General features: G+C 36.2%; 1 protein-coding gene across 1 annotated transcript in view; it reads right to left on the bottom strand.

Moving 5' to 3' along the window:
• NAALADL2 (N-acetylated alpha-linked acidic dipeptidase like 2) overlaps window positions 1-26,176 on the bottom strand; it is a 412,400-nt gene that overhangs the window by 222,424 nt on the left and 163,800 nt on the right. Inside the window, exon 6 of the mRNA XM_044669560.1 lies at window positions 8,723-8,869. Coding sequence (XP_044525495.1) covers window positions 8,723-8,869 — 147 coding nt within the window. The remainder of the gene's footprint in view (window positions 1-8,722; window positions 8,870-26,176) is intronic.

Below are 26,176 nucleotides of genomic sequence, written 5' to 3'. Positions count from 1 at the left end.
TATAATAAGCAATGAGGAAAATATGAGGGATTAAGAGAAAAAGAAGACTTTCATTAACCAACATAGATAAAAGTTGATCCAGGAAAACAAAATATACATAATAGAAAAAATAGTTGAGTTGACTTTAATTGGCAATTCTTCTTATAGAGAAGGGGCTGTGAAAAGAGAGCAAAAGGAAGAGGAGGATGGAAATAATATCTTAAAAAATGATTGCAGCAGAAAAGTGATAATTACTTTAAGAAATGAATGAATGTATAAATTCCCAATCTCTCTAGGACACGATCAATGGTAAATTCCCCTCCCTCTACAAAAACATCAGAGTTAAATTATGTTAGTATCATATAAATATCGTGTTCCATTTTCAGAGTAAACATAAAGAGTAAAAAAAGTATAAGGTCCAAGAATAAGGTAAGAGGACTCCAATTCAATGATAGGTTGATAATGAAAAGGCCGGCTCTAACTTGATGTACTGAGGGAAGCAGTTTCTCTGACATGCCCTACATAGAGTGAATATCTGATCTGGAAGAACCACTACATGCAACAGATGTTAAGTGACAGAAGAAATGTACGTTGGACCACCAGCCTGTCATAAATATTGCATTCTTAATCAGAGAGCATCTGTTTTTTCATTTCTTTAACAGCCATCTTCTGCATTGTATTTAATCGGAAACAGAATGCTTCTCCTAACAGGTGCAACAGTGTTTACAAATTGAAAACCTTCTTATTTAAATACAGCTCGAAACCAGAGATGTTTCAATTAACAGGGCAATATCTTATGAGGAGGAATCATTTTAACATTTGGCAGATCCATAGATTGCTTTGCATTTGTGAAATTTAATTATTGGAGAATTAGCAGTGCAGATGCCAAGAAAAGCTAAAGATGAGAAGGGATCCAAACTCCCTCTCTTATTTAGTTTATTTGTAGCTGAAAAATGGTTGGAGAAAGTTGGTAGCAGATCTTTAGATAATAGAACACGCAGCAGATTGATATAAAACCTCCTGAAGTGTGATTTGAAACAAAATAACCTTTATACCTAATATTATGGTAATATAGAAAAGTCATTTCTGAACCCCAGTAGGATTGAATTTGCTCTATGTTTGAAACATTTTAACTCAGACTGGAAAGCTTATACATAGAGTAAAGCAGGATGTTGGAAGCAAGATGGCCCTAGTCAACTTATTGAGTGTAAATTACTTGGTCTTGTTTTCTTCTTTAAAAACTTAGGGAGTATAATATGGATGCAGGGTGTTGTAGGAGGAAAGGGAAGAAACCATAATTTTCTCATCTGCTTTGATAAATGGTTTTTCTTATGTAATTCAAACTTTATGGAACAATTCATTCAATATTTTATAATCACTGATAATCTCTATTAGGGGTTGAGAGCCAGAGCAAAAGTTAAGTAGATTTGCTGACCACACAATGAATATATTAATATTCTTTTTAAAAAGTATTTGGCAAACAAAGCTTTATTAAGTTCTTTCTTCCTGATATGTATGTAACAGATAAATTACTTCTTCTACAGACTCTACAAATGAAGAACTAGAGACAGTGTCATAGGTTGAACTCAGTATGTTAGTAAGAGAAAATATGAGAAATTCACACAAAGGACTATTTGTAGAAGTCCTTGAGTAAAAGCTGTCATTTTCAAATGCTTTACCTAAGTTATATTTTTTGGTCTTTACAATCTTCCTAGGTGGTGAATGCTATCATTATGAACATCCCTATTTATCAGAGAAAATTGATTCTCAAAGAAGTAATTTATTGGACCACAACTCGTAGGTGTCAGAGCTTAGATTTAAACCAAGGCTCTTGAGGACACCATATGGACACATTTTACTTTGCACATATTCTGCATTTACATAGCTATGTCGGTGAAGTTCCATGCCTTCACAACCCTTCTCCTAGAGCAGGAGCAGCTCCTTGAGGGCAATGACTGTTTTATTTGGAGGCAATTTGGCATGAAGAATAGAGCTGAACATGAGACAAGGAAAATATGAGCTCAGATCCTACTTTGCTTATTAGTTATGTGACCCTGAACCTAATCTGTGTTTCCTCATTTGTGAAATTAGAATGTTTAAGGAATCTAGGTTCAAAGTATTATAGCACTGCTTTCAAGTGATAGCATAACTGCAGCAATGCTCTTGATACCCCACATAATTATAGAGGCAGCGCAGAAGAGTGGATAGAGAGATATATCAGGAATAATTTGGGATCAAGAAGAGTCCAATTCCACCTCTAACTATGTGACCCTGGTAGAGCTAAATTTGACCTCTTTAAACCTCAGATATAGAAACATGAATTATATTCAGGGAGAAACAGCTACTTCAAAATGTTTTATTTCTTCTAGATAGATATACTCCATCATATATACTATATGGATGTATATCTCTCTCTATATATATATACTCATTTAATTCTCAAATGAACTAGAGTTAATAACATCTCACCTTTCCTCATTTTAAGAATCAAAAGAGATCATATATATATATGTATATATATATATATATATAGTTATATAAGCCATAAAGAGCTACAAAGTTAATGGTAGTAGTAGTAGTATTTCTCATTAAATTTAACCACTTCCAACTCATATGTTTCTGAACTTATATCCATTGTAGATAAGTATCATCTACTTCCTAGAAATTATATATTCCCATGTACCTTTATATGAAGTACATCCAATTAGAAAATGCTTCTATTTTTTTAAGAAAATGAATATGGCTTCCCAAGAGACAAAATTCCAAAGAAAGTTTTGAGTTTTTTTAAATAGAAAAGTGAATTAACATGGTGGATAGGCCCATGCCATGTTGGGTATTGTATCGAAAATTTCTCTTCATTCATGTTGTGTCCCAAATAAAGTGACATATTGGCTAGTCCCAGACCTTGCTCTTCTACCTTTGATTTTTGCATTTTTTGCAAGGATGCTCCTTTATACCACCTCCACCTTTTAGAATCCATAATCTCCTTCCAGACTCAGCACAAGGGTCACCTTTTATATGAAGTTTTTTCTTATTACCTTAGTTGGCAATGAATTCTTCTTTCTTCATATTATCCTATATTTACTGATAAAACATATTTTCATATTCTAATAAAATATAAACTCTTTGAGGACAGGGCCACTCTTTTTCCCCCCTTATCCTCACCTTTACCTTTTACCTAACAGACAATATAAATTATTGTTGGATTAATAATTAACCATTAGTAGAGTCCTTTGAGGTTTGTGAAAGATTTATACATTACTTTTTTTTTATATCAGGGGTGTGACTGCCTAGTTATTGATAGGCCTGATATTTGTTCCACCTATCAACAGAGGCTTTCCAGAGAAAGACAGTCACTGTGTTGTTCAGTGCTGGCTGTGACTATCACCAGGCTCCACACCCCTGGTAAGTGGTACTACTCAGTTCTTCAGCAGACTAGAATGTGTGTGTGTGTGTGTGTGTGTGTGTGTGTGTGTGTGTATCTCACCAGACTTATGATCTGTTACTCTCACCTACTGGGAAACTCTTGTCTCCTTTCTAGTCCCACAAACATAGCTTAATTGTATTCAGTTCTTTATTCCCAGCCACAGAAACAAAAGGAATAAAAACCAAATACTTTGAACAGCTTACAAGGACTTGCAAGACACCTCCAAACCTTTTTATGCAAGTCAAGCCAACAGTTCAAGAACACAGTTCCTTTATCTGAAGGTAAAACAGTGCCTGGCACATAGTAGATGCTATATAAATGTTTATTGTCTTCTCCTTTCCCCTACCCTGACACCAAATCCAATATTCTTTCCATTTCTCCATGCTATATCAATCTTGTTATGCCTGCTAGAAACTACTATCCTCATTCATTCATTCATTTTTCTTTGTCAATTGTATTTAGCACTTTACCTACTCTGGAAATCTTCCCCTCATTACAAACCTCTTTCTCTGATACAACATTGTGAAGGTTTCAACTTCTCAAAATGCTTCTATGAGTCTCTTTTCCCTACCAACTACAAACCCATGGGTCTGACATTTAAAGTCCTTTAAATATCAACTCAGTATAAGTGACAATAATTCTTACAATGAACTTATTTATTCATTTCTATACAAATAGAGCTACCAAAGGAATACTTTATAAAGCAAAAAATAATGTGATTCACCTGGAGGAACAAAATTTCATGACTCACACGGGCAATTATTTTGAAGAAGGTAAAGAAGGGGTCTTGGCAGCACCAGATCTCAAAGAATATTGCAAAATAATCATCAAAATCATTTAGTGTTGGTTAAGAAAAAGAGAGGTCTGCCAGTGGAATGGATTACCTAAGTAACACATAAAAATGAAGAAGCACAGTTGCCTAACATTTGATCAAGCCAGATATTAACTACATGCTTCTTATACCCCTTCAGTAACTGTCTTCTCTTCCTGGCTCATGCCAATCTCTGGTTCATTCCAAGTTCCAAACCACTAAATGTCAATCATTCTGCTCTCCATTTTGCATAGCAGAAATTATATTACACTATTAGGGTAAAAATTCAGTGATCAAAATTTTTGTCCAACACATCCCAGCAGCAAGAGGTAGAAAGAGAAATTCCATTTAAAATCATCCTAAACAATATAAAATACTTAAGAAACTATCTGCCAAGACAAACACAGGAATTATACAAAAACAACTACAAAACACTTTCCAAACAATTAAAACTAGATCTAAACAATTGGAAAACCATTGATTGCTCATGGGTAGGATGAGCTAACATAATAAAAATGACCATTCTACCCAAATTAATTCATTTATTTAGTGCCATACCTATCAAACTACCAATAAATTATTTTACTGAATTAGAAAAAAACATAACAAAGTTCATTTGGAAAAACAAATGATCAAGAATATCAAGGGAAATAATGAAAAAAAAATGTGAAGGAAGGGGGCTTAGCAGTACTAGATCTTAAACTGTACTATAAAGCAGCGGTCATCAAAACAATATGGTACTGGTTAAGAGACAGAAGGGAGGATCAGTGGAAGAGACTTGGGGTAAATGACCTCAGTAAGATAGTGTATGATAAACCCAAAGAGTCCAGCTTTGGGGACAAAAATTCACTATTTGACAAAAAGAAGGCAACTCTAAGTAAATTAGGTAAACACAGAATAATATACTTGTCAGATTTGGGGGAAAGGAAAGATTTTAATGCCAAGAAAGAGTTAGAAAATATAACAAAATGTAAAATAAATAATTTTGATTACATTAAATTAAAAAGGTTTTGTATGAACAAAACCAAAGCAATCAAAATTAGAAAAGAAGCAACAAATTGGGAAAAAATCTTTATAACAAAAAACTTTGACAACTGTCTAAATACTCAAATATATAAGGAGCTAAATCAATTGTACAAAAAAGCAAGCCATTCCCCAATTGATAAATGGGCAAGGGACATGAATAAACAATTTTTAGATAAAGAAATCAAAGCTATCAACAAGCACATGAAAAGTGTTCTAAATCTCTTATAATTAGAAAAATGCAAATCAAAACAACTCTGAGGTACCACCTCACACCTAGCAGATTAGCTAACATGACAGAAAAGGAAAGTAATAAATGTTGGAGGGGATGTGGCAAAATTGGGACATTAATACATTGCTGGTGGCATTGTGAATTGATCCAACCTTTCTGGATGGCAATTTGGAACTATGCCCAAAGGGCTTTAAAAGACTATCTGCCCTTTGACCCAGCCATACCACTGCTGGTTTTATACCCCAAAGAGATCACAGGGGAAAAAGGTTTTGTACAAAAATATTTATAGCCTCGCTCTTTGTGGTGGCAAAAAATTGGAAAATGAGGGGATGCCCTTCAATTGGGGAATGGTTAAATAAATTGTGGTAACTATTGGTGATGGAATACTATTGTGCTAAAAGAAATAATGAAGTGGAGGAATTCCATGTGAACTGGAACAACCTCCAGTAATTGATGCAGAGTGAAAGGAGCAGAACCAGGAGAACCTTATACACAGAGACTGATATACTGTGGTACAATCCAATGTAATGGACTCCTCTACTAGCAACAATGCAATGATCCAGAACAATGCTGAGGGACTTATGAGAAAGAAAACTATCCACATCCAGAGAAAGAACTGTGGGAGTAGAAACACAGAAGAAAAACAACTGCTTGATCAGATGGGTCGATGGGGATATGATTGGGGATGTAGACTCTAAATGATCCCTCTAATGCAAATATTAATAATATGGAAATAGGCCTGGATCAATGACACATGTAAAACCCAGTGGAATTGCTCGTTGGCTATGGGGAGGAGGGGTTGAAGGGAAGAGAAAGAACATAAATCATATAACCATGGAAAATATTCTAAATTAGTTAATTAAATATATATTTAAAGAAAAAAATTAATGCTGGAAAAACCAGAAAGCGGTCTAGCAGAAATTAGTTATGAACCAAACTCTTATACCAAATGCCAAGATGAGATCTAATTGCCTATGTAATTAGACAGAAAATATAATATCAGAGTAGAAGTGAAAGGGAAAAAATACCTTTCAAATTTATAGACAGGGAAGGCTTCATGGCTAAAAAAAGGACAGAAAGTTCACCTAAGGCAAAGTGGACACTTTTGATTACATAAAATCAAAAAAGATCTTTCATAAACAAAATCATGAGAACTAAAATTAGTAAGGAAATAGATTACTAGGGGAAAATTCCAGAGGTATATAATAAAGTTACTGAATCAAATTTATTAAAAAAAGATTTCTTAACTGATAAACGATTAGAGGATATAAATGGGAAATAGTCTGTGGAATAAACTCAAACTGTCAATCATTATAAAAAATGCTTCAAAACATTAATAATTCTAGAAATGCAAATTAATGAAATGCTAACGTTTTTCCTCACACCCATCTGATTAGCAAAGATAACAAAATAAGGGAAGTGACAAATGCTGGAGGTACTGTGAACAAATTGACTTCTTAATGCACTCTTGGCAGAGTTGTGAATTATTTCCAGCCATTATGGAAAGCACTTTAGAACTAAGGCCCAAAAGTTACTCAAGTTTTCAGATCTTTTGATTTATTGAGCCACGATTAGGCTTATACTCCCATAGAGATCAAAGAAAGAGGAAAAGTATCCTTATGTACAAAATATTTATAGCTGCTCTTTTTTTATGGTGGCAAAGAAAAGGATTGTCTAAACAAATGATAATATATGAATTAATGAAATATTGCTTTTCTCTTGTAAAAAATGATAAATATTTGATTTTTGAGAAGTATGGGTAAAAGTTGTATGGACTGATGCACAGTGAAGTGAGAACCAGTAGGAAAATTTACATAATAAAAACAACATTGCAAAAAAAGAAAGATATTTGATCAACACAATGACTAAACACAATTCCAAAAGACTAATGAAGAAAGATATAATAGACTTCCTAACAGATAAGTGATGAATTTAGGGTGCAGATTGAGACACACCATTGCTACTATTCTGTACAATGTTCTAGTCCCTAATTTTTTATCAGTTCACATAAGTCTTCCCAGGTTTTTGATACTTTATTTCCAAATACATCCTCTACAATGAATGTCACCCCCTATTACAGGAATGTTCTTTCTCCGTAACTCATTTGAGTTTTATGTTTTTGCATTTAAGGAGGGCTAGAAGGCTGGAGTAGTAAAAGTAAGCTAAACATAAGGAATCACACTGCCAATAGACAATTCATCAAAAACCAGAGTAATAATAATGGGCATAATAGTAGCTAACATTTTACATAATGCTTTCAGGCTAACATAGTTTCCATGTGTTATATCCCTTGACCCTCACAACATCTGTGAGGGGGATGCTATTTTACAGATGAGGAAACTGAGTGGCTTACCAGTGTCTGAGATTAGAATCAAAGAAAGGTCTTCCTGACTACAAGGCAATATTCTATTTACTGGGTCATATATTAAAATCTAAATAAAATCAAAGGTAATCACAGGACTAGGATTTGCTTTTGAAAAAATATGATTTGCAGAATGCAGAGATTATGTAAATCACAGAAGGCTAATAATAATTATAGGATAGCACAAAACTTAGCGATCTTCTATTAATCCACCTAAAATGCAGGCCTGAATCCTAAGGGCAGGAGAGAAAGGAGGCAGGTGAGTACAACTATGCCAAGTAACCCTTACCTGGGATTCAGTCCCAGAATCACTTCTCATCCCCTCCATTCCAACAAAGGCGATAATCTTGGGAGCCCATTTATAAAGGTGAGGGATAAACTTTCTCACAGCATGCTTACTATAACTTGTAGATCAATTAAAGAGCATCAGGAATTTGTAAAAGAATGTGGTCATCTTTTGAGGTGGTAGGCAATTTACAAACTTCATGTGGCTAATCCACAAGCTTTATATTAATATACAACATGCAAAACACATTTTCCCTGGGGCTCAGCGAGGAGAATCTACTGCACATGTCATCTGTTTCTGTGAATGCTGAAGATTACAATTATGTTTTGATGTTAATCCAACTACTGCAAATTTCTTGTTGTGATGGGTTCTATGAAAATGTGAGTGACAGGATAAATCTTTTTAAATTGAATACAATACTGCAGAAAAGAGCTGATGTTTTCAAATACTGTACCCAGCCTCTGGATGCCTAGAATAATTCACTAAGTGAATGAGCCTTCTATGGTGACCTATTTGGTAAGAGGAAAGAGTAGCAGGGATAAAAATCACATTCTGCATGCTGGTTAGAGTGTCATGTTCTGAATTTTCAGAAAAAAAATCACCTCTAATGCTTTGACGTCCTCATAGACAACTTGCAAGCTGGGGGTCCCAAGGTGGTTGATGAAGAAATCCCCATCCCCTTGCATCTGCACAGAACTGAGGTTGGCATCTGGGCACTTTGTTCTCTTGGAGCAGTTGAAATTCTTTTTCTGAAAATAGAAATTAGAATTGTTCAGGTAACTAACGCTAATGATTCACTCCTTCATTTTTCTCTCAAATTAAGTTAAACTTTGATGGTGGCTGTTGCTCCAATGGCATCTTCAGTCAATCAATCAACATTTCTTAATCAACTATTATGTATCATGCACTGAGTTAGGCACTGGAGATAAAAAAAAAATGAGAGCCTTTTCTCAAGGAGCCTCTGGGAAACAAGGAGGAGTGTGTGAAGGCTATAGAGAAAAACCCCCAAAAACTGCATAGGCCTAAGGTAGAAAAATCCTGTCAGTGCCAAATCCAGAGTATACTGTGTACAATGTTCCTTAGCAGGAGGAACGGAACTGGGAGAAACTTCTGATGTGAGTGAGGGATGAGACAACCATATAGGAGGGAACTACACAGAAGTTTGGGGCTTTCATACCTCACCGGCGGTTATGGACTCACGCAAGAGTTTTGTGTCCTAGAATTAGAGGTAGAAGGGAGCTTTTAAGCTACCCAGATCAACTTCTTTAGTGGATACAGAAGGAAACGGAGATCTTTGTGTTGAAGCAAATTGATCAAGGTTATACAGATAATAAGAGGAAGAGGTAGAGAATCTAAACCTAAGTCCTGACTCTACAACCTGTAGACATTCTACAAATTTTAACTCACCTTCTCTATATCAATTATGATTATTATTTTATGATCCTTCCAGCCAGGGCAGCAGCTGATTTCTCTGGCTGTTTTCTCTCACCTTCTTTTTTCACATGAGCCAGAACTATTTTTTCTCTTCTATCAAGACTGAAAATTTCCATAGAAGAATTTCCCCACATTTAAAATAATACTTAACAGTGGCAAAAAAAAAAAAAAAAAACATGTAACACTACCAATCAAGAGCATCTCCTTCATATCAGGCACTGTCCCCAGGAGGAGATGGGAGTCCAAAGACCAAAAATGAAAATTTTGACCTCAGGAAGAAAAGTCTATGGAAAGGGAATGTTATTCCACACTAGAGGGGCCACACATCTCAGAGATAAGATAAACTTTCATAACAGTGTAGGAGGGCAGCCAGACAATAAACAGAATGCTGTGCAAAATGAAAGCTCATCAGATTGGGAAACAGAGGACCCAGTATCACACTGGGGTTGTTTGGCTTAATGAATCTCTCACAGAGTGAATCATTTCACCTTTCTAGCGCTCAGAATTCTTATATGTAAAATAATGGGTCCCTTTCCAGCTCTGATTAGCAGAAAGGAAAAGAAGAAAATATTTACCTGGAACTCCTGGAGGACTTCTATAATAAAGGACTTATATAGTCCTTTTACATATATATTTATATAGGACTTATATGAAAGAATATAATAAAGGACTTCTCCAAGAGAATATTATTCATTCATTTGTGATGTTAATAGTTTATCTTGTATTCCTAGGTCTCTCCTGAATCCAAGATCAGAACACTTTCCACTGAATAATAAAAAGTCTCCCTCACTAGAAATCTGGGACATACTTTCCCTTAAAATATACTTTTGTGCAAAGAGTAGACAGAAATGCAGGACCATATAGTAGTGGGGCACTGCAACTTCTTTGTAACTTCTGAATCCTCGGTTATTAGAGTTCACCCTGCCATAATTATTTTTTATGTATTCTGTATGTGTTTTGCTTTGACTTATCTGTATATAAATTTTTTTCCAGCGAATTGTAAGCTCCCTGAGAGCAGGAAATATTCTGATTTTGTCCTTGTATCTCCTCGGTCAACCACCTTACAGGGCATTGGCCTTAGACAATGCTTGCTGAAAGAATGAACTGAGGAATGAATGAATGTATATAAACTTACCAAAAGAATATGGTACAATTTTTTGAAAGATAGTTGCTATAGGCAATTTAAAAATGTTCTAGAAATTTATTTTAGTAGAAATAATAGAGCTAGATCCTCCTCATCCCATGTGATTTCCATTTGAGAACCTGGCAGTCAAATCTTAACAACAAAGTAGCTACATACCCAAAGAGAAAACAAAAAACAAAGTAGTTTTCAAAATATATTCAATAATTAAATGCCTTAGAAACAGGATACAAAGAACGTATCTCTGTAACATTGTAGTACATGGAGAAATGACTCTGGATTTTTTTTAAGCTAATGTAGGATTCCTGGCCCCAAAAGTAGCAGGGTAAAGTATCTAGAAAAGAAGCTGCTCTTCCTCAGTTAAGTGCTAATCCTGGAGTCAGAAAGACTTAAGTTCAAATCTTACCTCAGACACCTAATAGGTATGTGATCCTTGGCAAATCACTTAACTTTTGTTTTCTTTCTTTCTTTTTTTTAACCCTTACCTTCCTCTTGGAGTCAATACTGTGTATTGGCTCCAAGGCAGAAGAGTGGTAAGAGTGGGCAATGGGGGTCAAGTGACTTGCCAGGGTCACACAGAACCTTTGTTTTCTTTAATCCACTGGAAAAGGAAATGGCAAATTGCTCCAGTATCTTTGCCAAGAGAAACCTCAGGGGCTACAGTGATGTGCTATGGTCATGGGGTCACAAAGAGTCGCCCCAACAAAACAATAACAAACAACCATGACATTCTCTTGGAGTCTGAGACTCAAGGCTTGCACTCTCCCCAAGCTTATAAATGTTCCTTGCATAATGATAAAACACAAAACCCACTAAGAGTAGGAAGAATTCTGGAATTTGAAGGATTTGAGCTCAAATATTGGCCTTGTAATTGTAGATAATTTCCAAGATCCTTCCATCTCTAAAATCTGACATTGGTTATTACATACATACATACATACACACACACACACACACACACACACTCAGGTAATTCAAGGGTCTTTATGAACAAATGATGAGGCTCTGTGTTGATAATATTCTGCCTTCAAAACAATAATCCCCAAATGACAATGACAGAGAAACACAACATTTAAGAGTTAGAAGGGATTTCTACAGTCAAGAATAAAGCCAGTAGTAAATATATACATAAAAACATAAGAATATGTTTTTCTTCTGTATTCCCTTAACTTGAACAATTTTTGCAATGGCTTTTTGAAACAGTATAACCATTTCGTAAAACAGAAATACAACTTGAGACCATTTAATAGACTTCCTCCTGAATATTTAACTCCCCCAGTCTCTACTGTGCTCAAATTAGGGGTTTTTCAAAACAGAAGGATGGCGTCGACTCAAAATTAATCATTGTAAGCTTTGCAACCTAGGCTTGCTCAAAGATTTAGAGAACCCGCCTACTATATTCTTCTCTTGTTCATAAACATAGTTTTCCAACATGCTTTAATACTTTGTCTACTTCTATTTTTCTTCATCATTATATAAGGTCTTTCTTTCAACAAAAGCTGCCTACACTCCAGTTCCCAAGACAATATAGACCTCAGTTCCATCTATTCATTGAATTTCTTTATTTGCTTTGATGGTGACAGAGAACTGTTCTGGGCTCATGTTACCCTTTCAATAGGCAATGTCCTTCCTCATGCTATTTCTCTAGTCTGTATTCAAAGTCCTCATCTTTCTTTCCAGTGTTGCCATGGCTACCCCCATTATCCAACTTCAGGTTTGGCCTCCAAATTCCATTCCTGATTTTAGTTCATTTCTGCTTCTGAGTGAGACTATTACTTTCGTTCTTCTAGCACCAAAGTTCAACTTTGGTCCTTGGATTAATCTGTAAACTTTGGGACTTTTTGTATAATCATTAGTAGTAATAACTACATTTATACAGTGTTTCTAGGTTTGCAAAATACTTTACATTTAAAAATCTCACTGGATCCTCACAACCACCCTCTGTTGTAGGTTTTTTAATTCCCATTTTACAGATGAGGAAGCTGAGGCTGACATATAGTAAGTGATTTGTTCAGCATCACAAAACTAATTAATGTCTGAGGTAGCTTTCTCAGTCACTTCTTCCTGGTTCTTTATCTGACATCGCTCTTCTAATTTTTTCCCCCAGGAGGGAAAACAGTAGTAAAACAGTTGAGATATTCTTTAAGCCAATGATATCATTCTCTTCATATCCCATTCTGTTGTTCTCCTTTAGACTTCATAGAAACCTTCTCATCCTGCAAGTTCATTTCAGCCTTGGTTCTCTCAACTCATCACAACCTTTTGCTCCTGGGATTCCTCTGATTGTAGGACAGAGTAAACAACTAACTCCTCCCTAAATCTTCCTTTAAAAGAGACGGTCCAGGCAAGACATCACTTCTTTTTCGGCTGCTTGCCCAAAGGGCCAACAGAAATACTGGGAGCTCTTCTTCTAGTCCAGGATATAAACATTCCGAGATATGTGTATGTGTCAAAATGTATAGATGTTTTTGTATACATCCATATGTGTACATGTTAGCAGAGCTTTGATTCCATCAGAATAGCATTGTTAGAAGTATTAAAGATCACATTGCCAAGCACATATCTCTGGGACTCTGGAGACCTCCTTCCTATACAACACCAAACCAATAACTCATGGACTTTTTTCAAACAGTTCAAATACTCCAACCCAATCCTGGGCTTACAGGAAAACAACTTCCCCACTCAGGAAAATAATTTTATTGATTATTAAAGAGCATTTCTAACCTTTATGGAAAATGGTCAAAATAGGCTGACAGCAGGGCAGAGTCTTCAAATCTTACAAAGACTGAGTTAATTCCTTATGATATACTTGCATGGAATTTGGTTTCAGAAATTACTTCCTCCTTAGGATCCCGTGAATGTATGTGTGTGTTTATTCATGTACGTATGTATGTATGTATGTATGTACAGGGCATAAAGTAAGTATACTTACATAGGAAGAAAGTTTGGTACCCAGGTGCAGATTCTCTTTGGGCTTCTACCTCTGACCTGCCATGTGCAATTAAACAAGTCACATCCCCAACCAAATGGCTTGACATAGCAAACCAACAGGAAGTTATTGAACCCATTCACAAGTACCAAAAAGTAGGTCAGATATCAAATCAGAGGTAAGCTAGTCCCAGATTCTCTATCATCTGAGGAATATTTTTTTTCAGTTTCTGACATATTGCTGATGGCCCCTTCTATTCATAAGTTGGCACTTCTAGATTTAATCTTGGATCAAGGGAAGCAAAACAAAATGTAGGCATTCTACTCAAGAACTATGGTCATTCTTTTTCTATTATTTTGAAACTTTACCTTACTGGACCTCATTTTCCTTCACTATAAGTTATTTATAAGCAATTATTTATGTTATATATAAATAAAATTATATAATTTATAAGTAATAAATGTAGTAATAATTAAGTATATTATATATAGTATATATAAAAAATAAGTAATAAATGAGGTAACTGGAAGCTCAGAAGCCTAGATATAAGACGATCCCTTAGATATCTTTCAGATCTAACATTCTGAAAATCTAGGATCTTGGTAATGAGGTTCTAAATTGAAGTGCCTTCTGGTCTTTAACATTTCCTTATGTATTAGTGGATTATACAATGAACATCTACCTTGAGATGGCTCTTCTCTTAAAACAAGACCAGAAAGAATATGTAGCAATGGAGAAGTTGAAAGGAATAATAATTTAATTCAATTTTACTCTCAGTACAACTTTCATAGGAGAGGAAAGGGAGGGCTGGTGACAAATTTGTGCAGGTCAATTAATTTTTTAAACTTATTTACAAGGCTGAGTAAATTCATATTAAATGTTTCATCCAAGGAGTTCAAAGTACTTCATAATTAATGTCTGATAACAGGCATTATTATTCCACTTCATAAAATAAGCCAGTCAAGACCCAGACAGTGGTGATGTGACTTGTTTAATTGCATATGGCAGGTCAGAGGTAGAACCCGAAAGAGAAACCACAGCTGGGTACCAAGCTTACTTCCCAATATGTAATATATGCACGAGTGCACGCACATGCACGCACATAGCCTAATGGAAAATTACCTATGAAAACGACAAATTCTTTGCAAAGGTAAATATTAAGGAATTAAGTGAAAGTTGCCACTATTTGAAGGCTTTCTCTACTTTGGCAAATTTCCATAATGGTAAGAGATACTCTTGAATACAGCATTAGATTTGCCTTCTACCTAGAGCAGATTTTCTGAAACAATGCGCAAGTAAGTAACTATCACGTGGGACATTTGTGTTGATTACTGTCTCCATCAGCAAGAAAATCCAGAAATCCAATTTTAAAATTCTATATTCTGCATATTATGATAAAATTAAGCTATTATCTTGTCATTTCAAAATTGCTGCTGTTACCACAATTGTGTTACGTGATAGAACCATTTATTCTAAAAATTGTTCCCATTTTCTGCATGATGTCAACATATGGACACAGTAAATAGTGTCTGTGGGGTGAGTAAACACATTTTCACAGCACACACACTCTCAAGATGGCAGCTACAGTGTTTTTATTCATTTTAATTTGAAATGAGCTAGTGTGGGAAATATTACTCTCATAAGCTCTAGCACCATTAAGAAAATTAAACTGTAACTTCTGGTTGACAAAATATTGTGAAAAGTTGTATTTGATTCTAATCAATAGGGGATGGGATCAATCATGGTGTTTTCAATTACTTTCAGTGTAATCCTTACCAAAAAAAAACCAACCGCACAAATAATCTTTGGCTACATAATTCCAAATTGTTTTCCTGAGTGGCTGGAGCAATTCACAATTCTATCAACCATGTATTAGTATACTGTCCCACAACAAAATTTTTGCCTTTATCTTCCATGACAATTTAGTGAATATGAGAAGATACCTGCAAATCATGTAAATTTGCATTTCTTTTTAAACCAATGATCCCATTACTAGGCGTGTGCCCTAAAGAATATCAAGGGCATAAAGAAAAATCCTACATATACCAAAATATGCACAGCAGGCTTTTTGAAGAAGCAAAAAAAGAAAGAAAGAAAAAAGGAATAAAGTAAAGACCTATTAAATAGGGAATAGCCAAACACATTGTGATATTTTGCTGTAATGAGATATTATTACATATAAGAAGGTATCAATAATACTTTCTAGAAAAGAAGTCATAGATTCATGTTTTTAGAATTAGAAAGGACTTTGAGACCATCAGGTCTAATTCTTTCATTTTTAATTGAGAAAACTGGGGCTCAAAAGAACTGTCAATCAACCAGGACCACAATGTTGATAATCAAAGCTATAATTTGAACTCCAAACCTCTGACTCCACATTCTACACTGTTTTCACAACTTGTCTCAGCTTTAATAGTACAATATATCGAGAGAGGGGGAAAAGGAAATGAGATATTGAATGTTAATATTTGAAGGCAGATCATAAATTCATAACATGTTATAATGGGAAAGAATTTAGAAACTAGCCAAAGGGTTCTCAATCAGGAGTAAGTGAATTTTATTTAAAAACATACACTTAAATAAATAAATAAATGAGCAGATAGATGAATGAATGAATAAATAAATAAATAAATGAGCAGATAGATGAATGAATGAATGAATGAATAAATAAATAAATAAATGTGTGTATATGTGTATATATAAACGCACACATATATGTATATGTGTATGCATACACAATAATTTCAATACAATCAGTTTCCTTTGCAATTCTGTTTTCAAAAAATGAATTTTTTCTCCAGTATAAACAATATGTGTCTTATTTCACAATACAACAAAGAGGGAAGTATGTTTTATATTGCAATATATGTATAACCAATATCATAATGCCTGCCTTCTGGGGAAAGGGGAAGAGGTGGGAAGGAGAGGGGGAAAAAAAGAGAATGCAAGATAGATTTTTGGACATAGCTATTTTGAGATTTTTTTCTCTTGCATAACTACATTAATTATAATTTATCATGTGTTTGTAACAAATCACATACATTATATCATGCATAAAAAATAAAATTAATAACAAAAAAACCCAAAACATTATTAATAAAAGCATTCCATAGGCTTCATTAGACTGACAAAAGAAAACAACATTTTCTTAAAAGGGTTACAGATCCCTGATTTCAGTGCAGTACTCTCAATTTTACAGATACAAGTAAAACAGAACTAAGAAAAATATTTGCCCACGGTCACATAATTTGCTTTTATCTGTGACAGAACCAAGGGTAGACCTTATGTCCCCCTAACTCTAGGTTCAAGTCTCCTTCAATTAGATCATAGTAATTTTAATTTCATAATTGGAACCCTGACCAGAAGAATTAAGAACTGAGAAGTCCAATTTCTCAATAGATATAAAGACATGTTCTGGGCCCCTTCCAAAGGCTGCCCAATCAGTCCCATAAGTGGCCTTGTCAGCTTAACTGGAGAGTTGACTTGAATATGTCTAAAGCATATAAGAAAAACTCCTTTAATTCTATTGCTCCTTTCGTTGGTCTGTAATACAAACGCAGGAAGAAGAGAATATATTCTGGCACATATTATAGCATTTATTCAACAACCACCCTCAGAAAAGATCACTATCCCACCTACCCCACCCACAGTGTTTTATGTTTCTGAAATGAAACCAAGTGAGGATTTCTAAGGGGTAAAAAAAGCACCATCCCAAGTAACCTTTGGCCAACACAATAGGCCTGCTCTTGCCTACAGTCCCATAGGCCCTTTAATGACCAAGGGGATCAAGAAATGGATTTTACGTCTCAGTGAAGGATAACCACTCTGGCATCACGATGCTAGCCCATGCTGAGGAATTGGCTGACATAACAGAACTCCAGCTATTATTTCACCAGCCTTCTTGAGGTTTGTCTTAAATAGCTTCTCCTGCCCTTACAGGCAATGCTATTTTAAATAAGACAGTGTCAGCATTCTCAGGGATGAATTTCAGCTGCCAGACTTTTTTTTTATAAAATTAACTGAAAAACCTAACTGGATTTCAGTTTAACATTAAATGTCTTGAGCTTAAGATATGCACAAAATAAAAATCAAATAAAACATGAGGGAGAAAAAGCAATTTATTACTTTCACTTTAAAACAAAGATTAGCCCCTCGCCTTTCTCCTTAGGAAAATTTTAAATGAGGGAACAGAACAAGAATCTTCCTACTTTTGACTCTTTTTCAGTATCATTTACTGGAGATCAGGGAATTTACAGTGTTTGGGCAAGTTATGTGGATTTATTTGCAATGTGATTTCATGGAAAGAATACTGGACTAGAGGGAAGGAAGTCTTTTCTAGTCCTGCCTCTGATGTTTCCTTTTTATAAAACCTTGGACAAGCCATTTAACTCCTTTCCATCAATTATAAAAAAAAAGAAGAGGCTGCACCAGATCAGGTCTGGGGTTCATGAACTTGTCCAGAAGCTTTACCAGTCTTTGGTCCATTACAGTCCATCCATGACACACAAAATGACTAAGAATCTCGAGTCCTGGTGATCTCTAAGGTCCATTCCAACCATGTCATTCCTTAAAGTGCCTTTCATAAGTGTCGGACTCTCCCTAAGTGGTGAGGCAACAGAGACCGGGGAAACAGCTTCTGTCCTCAAGGAGTTTGCGGTCCTTTGGAGGAGTCATCACATGCACATATAAACTGCATATATGTATATATATATACATATATTTGAACTCTCACATTTTATAAATAATAACTCAGCCCTTGGGGGGCAGCTGGGTAGCTCAGTGGATTGAGAGCCAGGCCTAGAGACAGGAGGTCCTGGGTTCAAATCCGGCCTCAGACACTTCCCAGCTGTGTGACCCTGGGCAAGTCACTTGACCCCCATTGCCTACCCTTACCAATCTTCCACCTATAAGTCAATACACAGATGTTAAGGGTTTAAAATTAAAAAAAAAATAATAATAACTCAGCCCTACAAGGGAAGAAGACCATATATGATTTTCCCCACTTTATACAGGAGCCTTAGAAACTATTAATGATTGGGGGAGAGGGAAAGAATATGAAATATGTAACTAGGAGAAAATATTCAAAATTAAAATTAAAAAAAGGAAATTAATGACTATCATTTATATATTGTGTACTATGTACCAGGCACTATTCTAAGTGCTTTATAATTACTATCTCATCTGATCCTCATAACAGACCTGGGAAGTAGGTGCTATGATTTTCCCCTTTTACAGATGAGGAAACTGAGGCTAAGATGAAGTGACTTATCCAAATTCATACTATCAGTAAGTATCTGAGGCTAAGTTTGAATTCAGAACTTTCCTAACTCCACGTTCAGAATTCTAACCACTGCACCACCTCGCTGCCTCTACTATTAGGAATAGCAGATGGTAGATAAACATCAAATCACTTAAATAGCTTCAGTTTGCAGAGCTCTGAGCACGCATTTTTCCTTTGAGCCTCACAAAATACCAATGACATCAGAACGACAAATATTCCCTCGCATTTACATAGGAGGCAGCTGGGAGTCAAAGGATTCCTGAATGGCTCAAGGTCACGTGAACGGCTCAAGGTCACGCAGCTCCCTCTCTGTCATTTATTCTGTCTAGGCTTTAGTACAGTCAGCCCTTGTCCTGAGCCCTCCAAAGTCCTAAGCCGGGGCTCTATCCTAGGCACCAGGCAGCCTTCGTTGGGTAGCCCTTCCATTTCATGGAGCTGCCACGCTGCAGGCCAGCCCAGAAGAAAATCAAGTGAGATCTCACAGGGTTCCCATGGGATGCCTCTTATTTGAGGTGGACCGAGCCAAAGGGCCAGGCGATGCTTGGACAGGAAGGATCCGAATCTAAGGGAGAAGACTGGGTGCTAGGGCAAAGCAGGCTTGATTTTTAATATGCATGTTCTAAACAAGGTCAGCGATAATGGCGGGGAATCTGGCAGAAGAAATCATGCCCTCAGCAACCATATTTCTACCCCTGAAGGAAGGATGGCAGCAGCAGCAACCCATTACCTTACCCCTTGCAAGCCAAAAGAAATACCTGGCTGTGGGGGCTGTGGGGGCTGTGGGGGCTGTGGGGGCTGTGGGGGCTGTGGGGGAGGGAGGAGGAGGAGAGAGGAGGAAGAGGGAGGAGGAGGGAAGAGGGAGGAGGAGGGAAGAGGGAGAAGGGAGGAGGAGGAGGGAGAAGGAAGAGGGAGGAGGAGGAGGGAGAAGGAAGAGGGAGGAGGAGGGAGGAGGGAGGAGGAAGAGGAGGAGTAATGGTAAGAGCCATTCTTGTATTAGAGTAGCAGCAGTAATAGCAATCTCCTAGCGGTCAGAGATCGCAATGGTAATAGTAGCAAGAGCAACAGGACTGCAGCAGCCACCATAGCTAAGGTTTTTTAAAGCACCTTATCTATATTATCTCATTTTATTCTTTGGACCACTTGGGAAGGAAGAGGTTGTTAGTTATTATTCACCATTCATGGTTAAGAAAATTGAAACTGACTGAGGTTAAGTGACTTGGTCAGGATCATGTTGCTAATGAGAGTCCAAAGCAGGCTTTTTATTTCAGTCATCCTGATATAAAATTCTAGCCACTATACCTGCCTTCCTCTCATCTGACTTGAAAAGATTCAGCAAATCCAACTAAGGATGAGATTTTGTCCAGTGGTCCCTTCTTCCCTTTTCTCTGATCTCGCCTCTGATTCCTTTGGCAGAAGTTAGCCTCCAATAGCAAACTTGCCAAGTCTTCTTAGGGTCCTCTCTTTTCTTTTTAGGGGTGACAGAACACTAGGGAACAGGGTAGAGTCCAGTGATTCCCAAACTTTTTTTGGCCTACTGCCCCCCTTTCCAGAAAAAAATATTACTTAGCGCCCCCCTGGAAATTATGAAACTATTTATTGAACTCAGAATAGAACGTAATACAAAAAAAGTGTGGCTGTCATCACACCCCTGGATCGCTGCAGCACCCACCAGGGGGCGGTAGCACCCACTTTGGGAATCACTGGGGTAGATAGACTCTCTGTAGGAAGGCCTCCAGTCTAAAAATGGGCCAAGACATCACTCTTTTCCTTTTCTTTACAAAGACCAGATGCCTTTGCTGTTCCTTACAGCCTACAATCTGCAACACAGTCAAATGAAGAGTTAATGTCTATTTCTATATGGGTGGACTAAATGAATTTTGAGGCTCCTTTCAGCCATATACCTGTGATCCTTGCATCCTATGATCCCAACTGGTCAGTCTTGGGGCAAAAAAATAAAAGATATTCAATAACATTTCTATTATAGAAATATAGAAATCTTTTTTTAAACTGATGCTAAAAATATCAGCATAAGCTGGTCCAATTCTATTGTAAGGAAAATCATTTAGGATGCATTCAGGTTTTTTTTTAATTCAGGCTTAGTTCTAGCCTTAGACAATAGTTATTTATCTTGGTTCCATTCAGGTATCCAGCACAGCCAGAGATAGTGAAAATTAAATACTACTGAATGCTTCCCTCAAATAACAAAGACAAAAACATATTGAAAACAGTGCTTATTAATATACAAATCAATGGGCTCTAGAGAAGAGATTAGCAAGAAAAATAAGAAATTTACTAGCACCTATAAAAGCAGATAACTAAAAAATCAGTTAAAATGAAAAAAAAAACTTGTCAATTATTCACAGATGATGGGAAGCTTGTTAAATGATCTTTATTGTCATTAATGTTTATATGATGGTGTAAATGTGCCCTTGGTTTTTCAACGAGAAACCAATTGGTCTGAAACAGCACCTTGATTAGCCACAGTCCATAGATTACTGCTCTGTTGTGGGGTTCCTTGGTTAAAAACATAACTATTCTGAATTTACTCATCTATAAAGTCATAAAGAAAGCAGGACCCTCCCTCTACATAGAGAAAATTTCAAATGACAAGATCACATAGAAGGGTTATCAGTTTTAAAGACACTTCACATGCTGTAAATAAACTATACCCTCTCTCTCTCTCTTTACAGAAGTGCTCTTTTTAGAACAGAATTCAGCATCAGGTTTTATGTCCTATCAAAAATGGTTTAGGTTTTAGTTACTGAAAATGGTGGGTTGGAAAGAATGAGAGACTTGGAGTCAGGGGCCCAATTTCTTTTTTATTTTTTAAAATAAACTTTTATTGATATCTTTTGTTTTTACATCACCTACATTTTTTAATGTCTCTCCCCCTTCACTTCTTAAAGGGCTATCATTGATAACAAAGAATAAAAAAGAGAAAGGGAGGGGAAAAAAACAATTCGGCAAAAGTAACCTATATATCAATGAAGTCTAACATTGTCTGCAGTATTCTATATCCCTAGTATATCAACTCTGCCAAGAAATCAGGAAGGAGGTGGGGAGCCAGGGACTCACTGCATTGAGAGCTAGGTTTAGAGATGAGAGGTCCTTGGTTCAAATCTGGCCTCAGATATTTTCTAGTTTTGTGACCCTGAGCAAGTCACTTAACCCCCATTGCGCAGCCCTTATTGCTCTTCTGCCTTGGAATCAATATATAGTATGGATTCAAAGACAGAAGGTAAGGGTTTTAAAAAAAGAAAGAAAGAAAGCAGGAAAGTACCTTCTCAAATCTCTCCTTTGATGCCAAGTTTAGTTATTATAATTTTTCTACTATTCAATTAAAAATAGAATTCCATTTCAGTGATTTGAGTGGTATTGTGCTTTTCATTTACATTTTCCTGCTTGTTGGGTTTTCCTGGCTCTGCTTATTTCATTTTGTCTCAGTTCATTTAAGTTTTCTATTATTTCTCTGAAATCGTAATTTATTAAAGCAAATTCTATTAAATTATTTTATCATAACTAGTTTGGCTACATGATAATCAATGGGCAGCAACTGTTTCCATTCCTTGCTACTCCAAAAAGTATTATTAAAAATATTTTGATAAACACAAAACACTTTGTTTTATCACTGACCCTCCTTGGAGTAGTGGAATCCATAAGTAAAAGGGTAAAACCTTTCTTAGCAATTTCTTTGAATAATTCCAAATTGCTTTCCAGAATAGTTGGAATAATCCATTCCATTAATTAAACATTAGTGTGGCTGTTCTCTATAACTCAAAGCGCTAGTCCTAGCTTAGATTCTTATTATGTGGCATTCTTGATTTCTCTGAAGTTAAGTTTTCTCATATGCAAAATGGGGAGAATTGATGTTTCCACTACAAGAATCTTGTAAGTAAAGTATTTTGTAGACATTAAGTTTCTGATGTTTTTTATTTCTATGAGGAGAATCTGATATAAAAACTCTCCCTCTTAGTAAATAAGCTGGACTCAGTTTCCTGCTGTGTAAAATAAGAGTTTTGGATTAATTTTCTAAGGTCCTTTCTAGCTCAAAATCTTTGGTTCTAAGCATAGGATCTGTTCAGTGTTAGCAAGGCTTCTGGTACTTAAATCATAAAAAAAAAAAATTCATCACAACAAACCTGGAAGAAGGTAGTCCAGAAATTATTATCCCATGTTCTCTGGATTTAAAGAGTTTAGAGGACTGGTTATAAAGGCCTTATACAAACAAAATAATTTCTGCATCAAACTATGGAAAATTTTGATGATATACAGTAGAAACAGACTCATTGGAGGCAGTTAGGTGGCTCAGTGGATTGACATTCAGGCCCAGAGATGAGAGATCCTGGTTTCAAATCTGACCCCAGATACTTCTTACCCATGTGACCCTGAGCAAGTCACCTAACCTCCATTGCCTAGTTCTTGCCCTTCTTCTGCCTTGGAATCAATACATTGCATTGATTTTAAGTTGGATGGAAAGGGTTTTTTAAAAAAAAAGAATCATTAACAAACAAAAAGCTTAGATATAAATGTTGTTCTTTATGGCCAGATATAACCATATAGAAAGATTTTGGCTATTGTACCACTCTGAAAGCTCAATTTTAATATTAGTTCTAAATATATAGAACTAGTGTGAAAAATAATTTCTTTTTTCTCATCAAACTCTATGTTCAACTAACTTATCAGCTCAGTTTGAAGGCGGCCTCCACCCTGAGGTCACAAGCATCATTAGTCATTATCTCTTCCCTCATGACCCAACCTGGGCAGGCAAGAAGCTTGAATAAGCAGACTAGTAAAATGATCTGACTGATAAAGCAGGTGGCATGAAGTTAAGGTGGATGAGCTAAAAGCTTTATGACCACCTACTATTTGGTAGCAATGTGACAGGAGTGAAGGGGGATTTGGGGGTGGGGTGTACTAAGAGTTTAGAGTCCATCAATGAGATAATGCAGAGATGCCTGAACTGACCAGACATGTAAAGACAGGGCTGGGCAATGAAGGGAACAAAAGCTGTATTCTAGAGAAGATAGGAGTCTCAGACTGTGAGAAAGATCTGGGATCAAATATGTTGGAGGGGGTCATGTCCCTCTAATAAATAGCTATTGGCTTTGAGCTCTGACTCAGTTTTTTATTATTATTATGGATTGAACAAATTCCTTAGATTAAAAATTCTGAATTATTTTTAACCTAAACTTCAAAGAGAAAGGAGTTTGAATAGATAAAACAAATTCAGTAAAACTTTAAGATCAAGAATTGTAAAGAAGTAATTATAGTTATCAAATGACTGAAGACTTTCACATCCAAAGTGATCAATACATTTCCAACTGCTGATGCCCTATAGTCATGTTGGCAAACATATGGCACCCGTGCCAGAGGGAGCTGCTCCCTTCTCCCTCTCCATGTGCACCTGAGGATGCACATCACATCACCTGCCCTTTCTGCTCCCAGCAGCCTAATGGGGATGCTTCCTTCCTCCCCTGTCTAAGGTAAGACAGTAGGGCTCAAATGCAGGTAGAGGATTTCATTTTGGGCACTTGGTCTCTAAAAGGTTTGCTATCACTGCCTCATAGCCTTGAAATAATGAGACAAAAATCTTATTGAAGTTATGCATGGGCCAAGAAATTAAACTAAAGGTTTCAATGGCAATTTCAATGGCAAGAAAATGACTAAAGGTTTCAATGGCGATTCTAACTAGACTACATGAATCAAAATAAGTTATATAAAATTTAACATTTTAAGCTTAAAGTGAACCAAGGTCCATTTAATCCCTGAATATAAGATCCAATAGCCCCTTCCCCTTCCCACTGTGTGAATTTTAAAGGAAAGTGAAAAGTATTTATTATGCTTTTACTCTAAAGATGGTTGCTTGCCTCAAGAATTCTACCTTCTAATGGAGGAAAAAGCAAACTAGGTAGCCCATCCTTGCCTAAGATTGAGGGAAATTAATCTGACAGAGAGTCAAAATAGAGCAAAATACAATCCACATCCACAAACTTTCCATTAGCATTGACTGAAGTCACTGCTGGTTTGTTAACTTTGGAAGTCTGAAATTTGCAAGTTGGATTCATGTACCATGAAAGAAACTTATAATTATTGTTAATGTTTAAAGACCAGGCAGGTTTGGCCTACTGACTTGTTTATTGAGTATCTCCTTAGGAAGTTACATATCTAATGACTTAGATATCACAGTCACAAACACTTTTGGCTTCATTTTCAAGTTTGAAATGCACAGTGAATGCAAATGGAACAGATCAACATAAAAATGGTGTCCATTATTCAGATTTAAGTATGAACATTAAATATGCATGCCTAGAGTGACTTTTCCTAGGTTCAAACAAAGCATTGGATACCTTTCAAAGATAAGAAAGAGAGACCTGATTTCTATTTGGCAAACTAATTCCTGGTATTCCCTCAAAGCCTGGATCATGAATTTGACAATTCAATTCAATTCAATAGGTATTTATTGAGTTCTATTGTGTATCCAGTCCTTTCCTAGGTGCTGCTGTGAATACAGAGACAAAACTGAAAGTTCCTTATTTTCAAGGAGATGACAGGAAGCTTCTTGAGGGCAGGCCTTTTTCATTTTTATCTGTTTCTATAGTACTTGGCTCATGACAGAAGTTTGATAAATGATTCTTAATTGACTGATTTGACTCTTCCCTGAGCCCTTTTTTCTTTCTATACTACCTCATTTAATGATGTCATTCCCTATGGGTTCATTTTTTTTAACCTCTACACAGATGATTCCCAGATATCATTATCTCTATCTCTATATGTATTGATATAAATATCTGTAACTATATAGGCACTGATATATTGTTGTTGAGTTGTTTCAGTTTTGTCTGACTCTCCATGACTCCTATTTAGGATTTCTTGGCAAAAACACTGGAGTGGTTTGCCATTTCCTTCTCCAGTTCATTTAAAAAAAATATTAACCCTTAACTTCTGTGTATTGGCTCCTTGGTGGAAGAGTGGTAAGGGTGGGCAATGGGGGTCAAGTGACTTACCCAGGGTCACACAACTAGGAAGTGTCTGAGGCCGGATTTGAACCTAGGACCTCCTGTCTCTAGGCCTGACTCTCAATCCACTGAGCTACCCAACTGTCCCCTCCAGTTCATTTTACAAATGAAGAACTGAGGCAAACAGGGCTAAGTCACCTGCCCAGCATCACACATCTAGGCCTAGTACTGGGTGGGAATATTCCCAAAATTAAACTCATTATCTTTCCCTAAAAATCCCTCTTCTTCCCAATTTTCTTGTTATTCTTGAGGATA

This window comes from Gracilinanus agilis, chromosome 3 (assembly GCF_016433145.1).
Source record: "Gracilinanus agilis isolate LMUSP501 chromosome 3, AgileGrace, whole genome shotgun sequence".
Classification (NCBI taxonomy): Eukaryota; Metazoa; Chordata; class Mammalia; order Didelphimorphia; family Didelphidae; genus Gracilinanus; species Gracilinanus agilis.
Note: the sequence above shows the minus strand (reverse complement) of the source record. Positions and strands in the feature narration are given on the sequence as shown.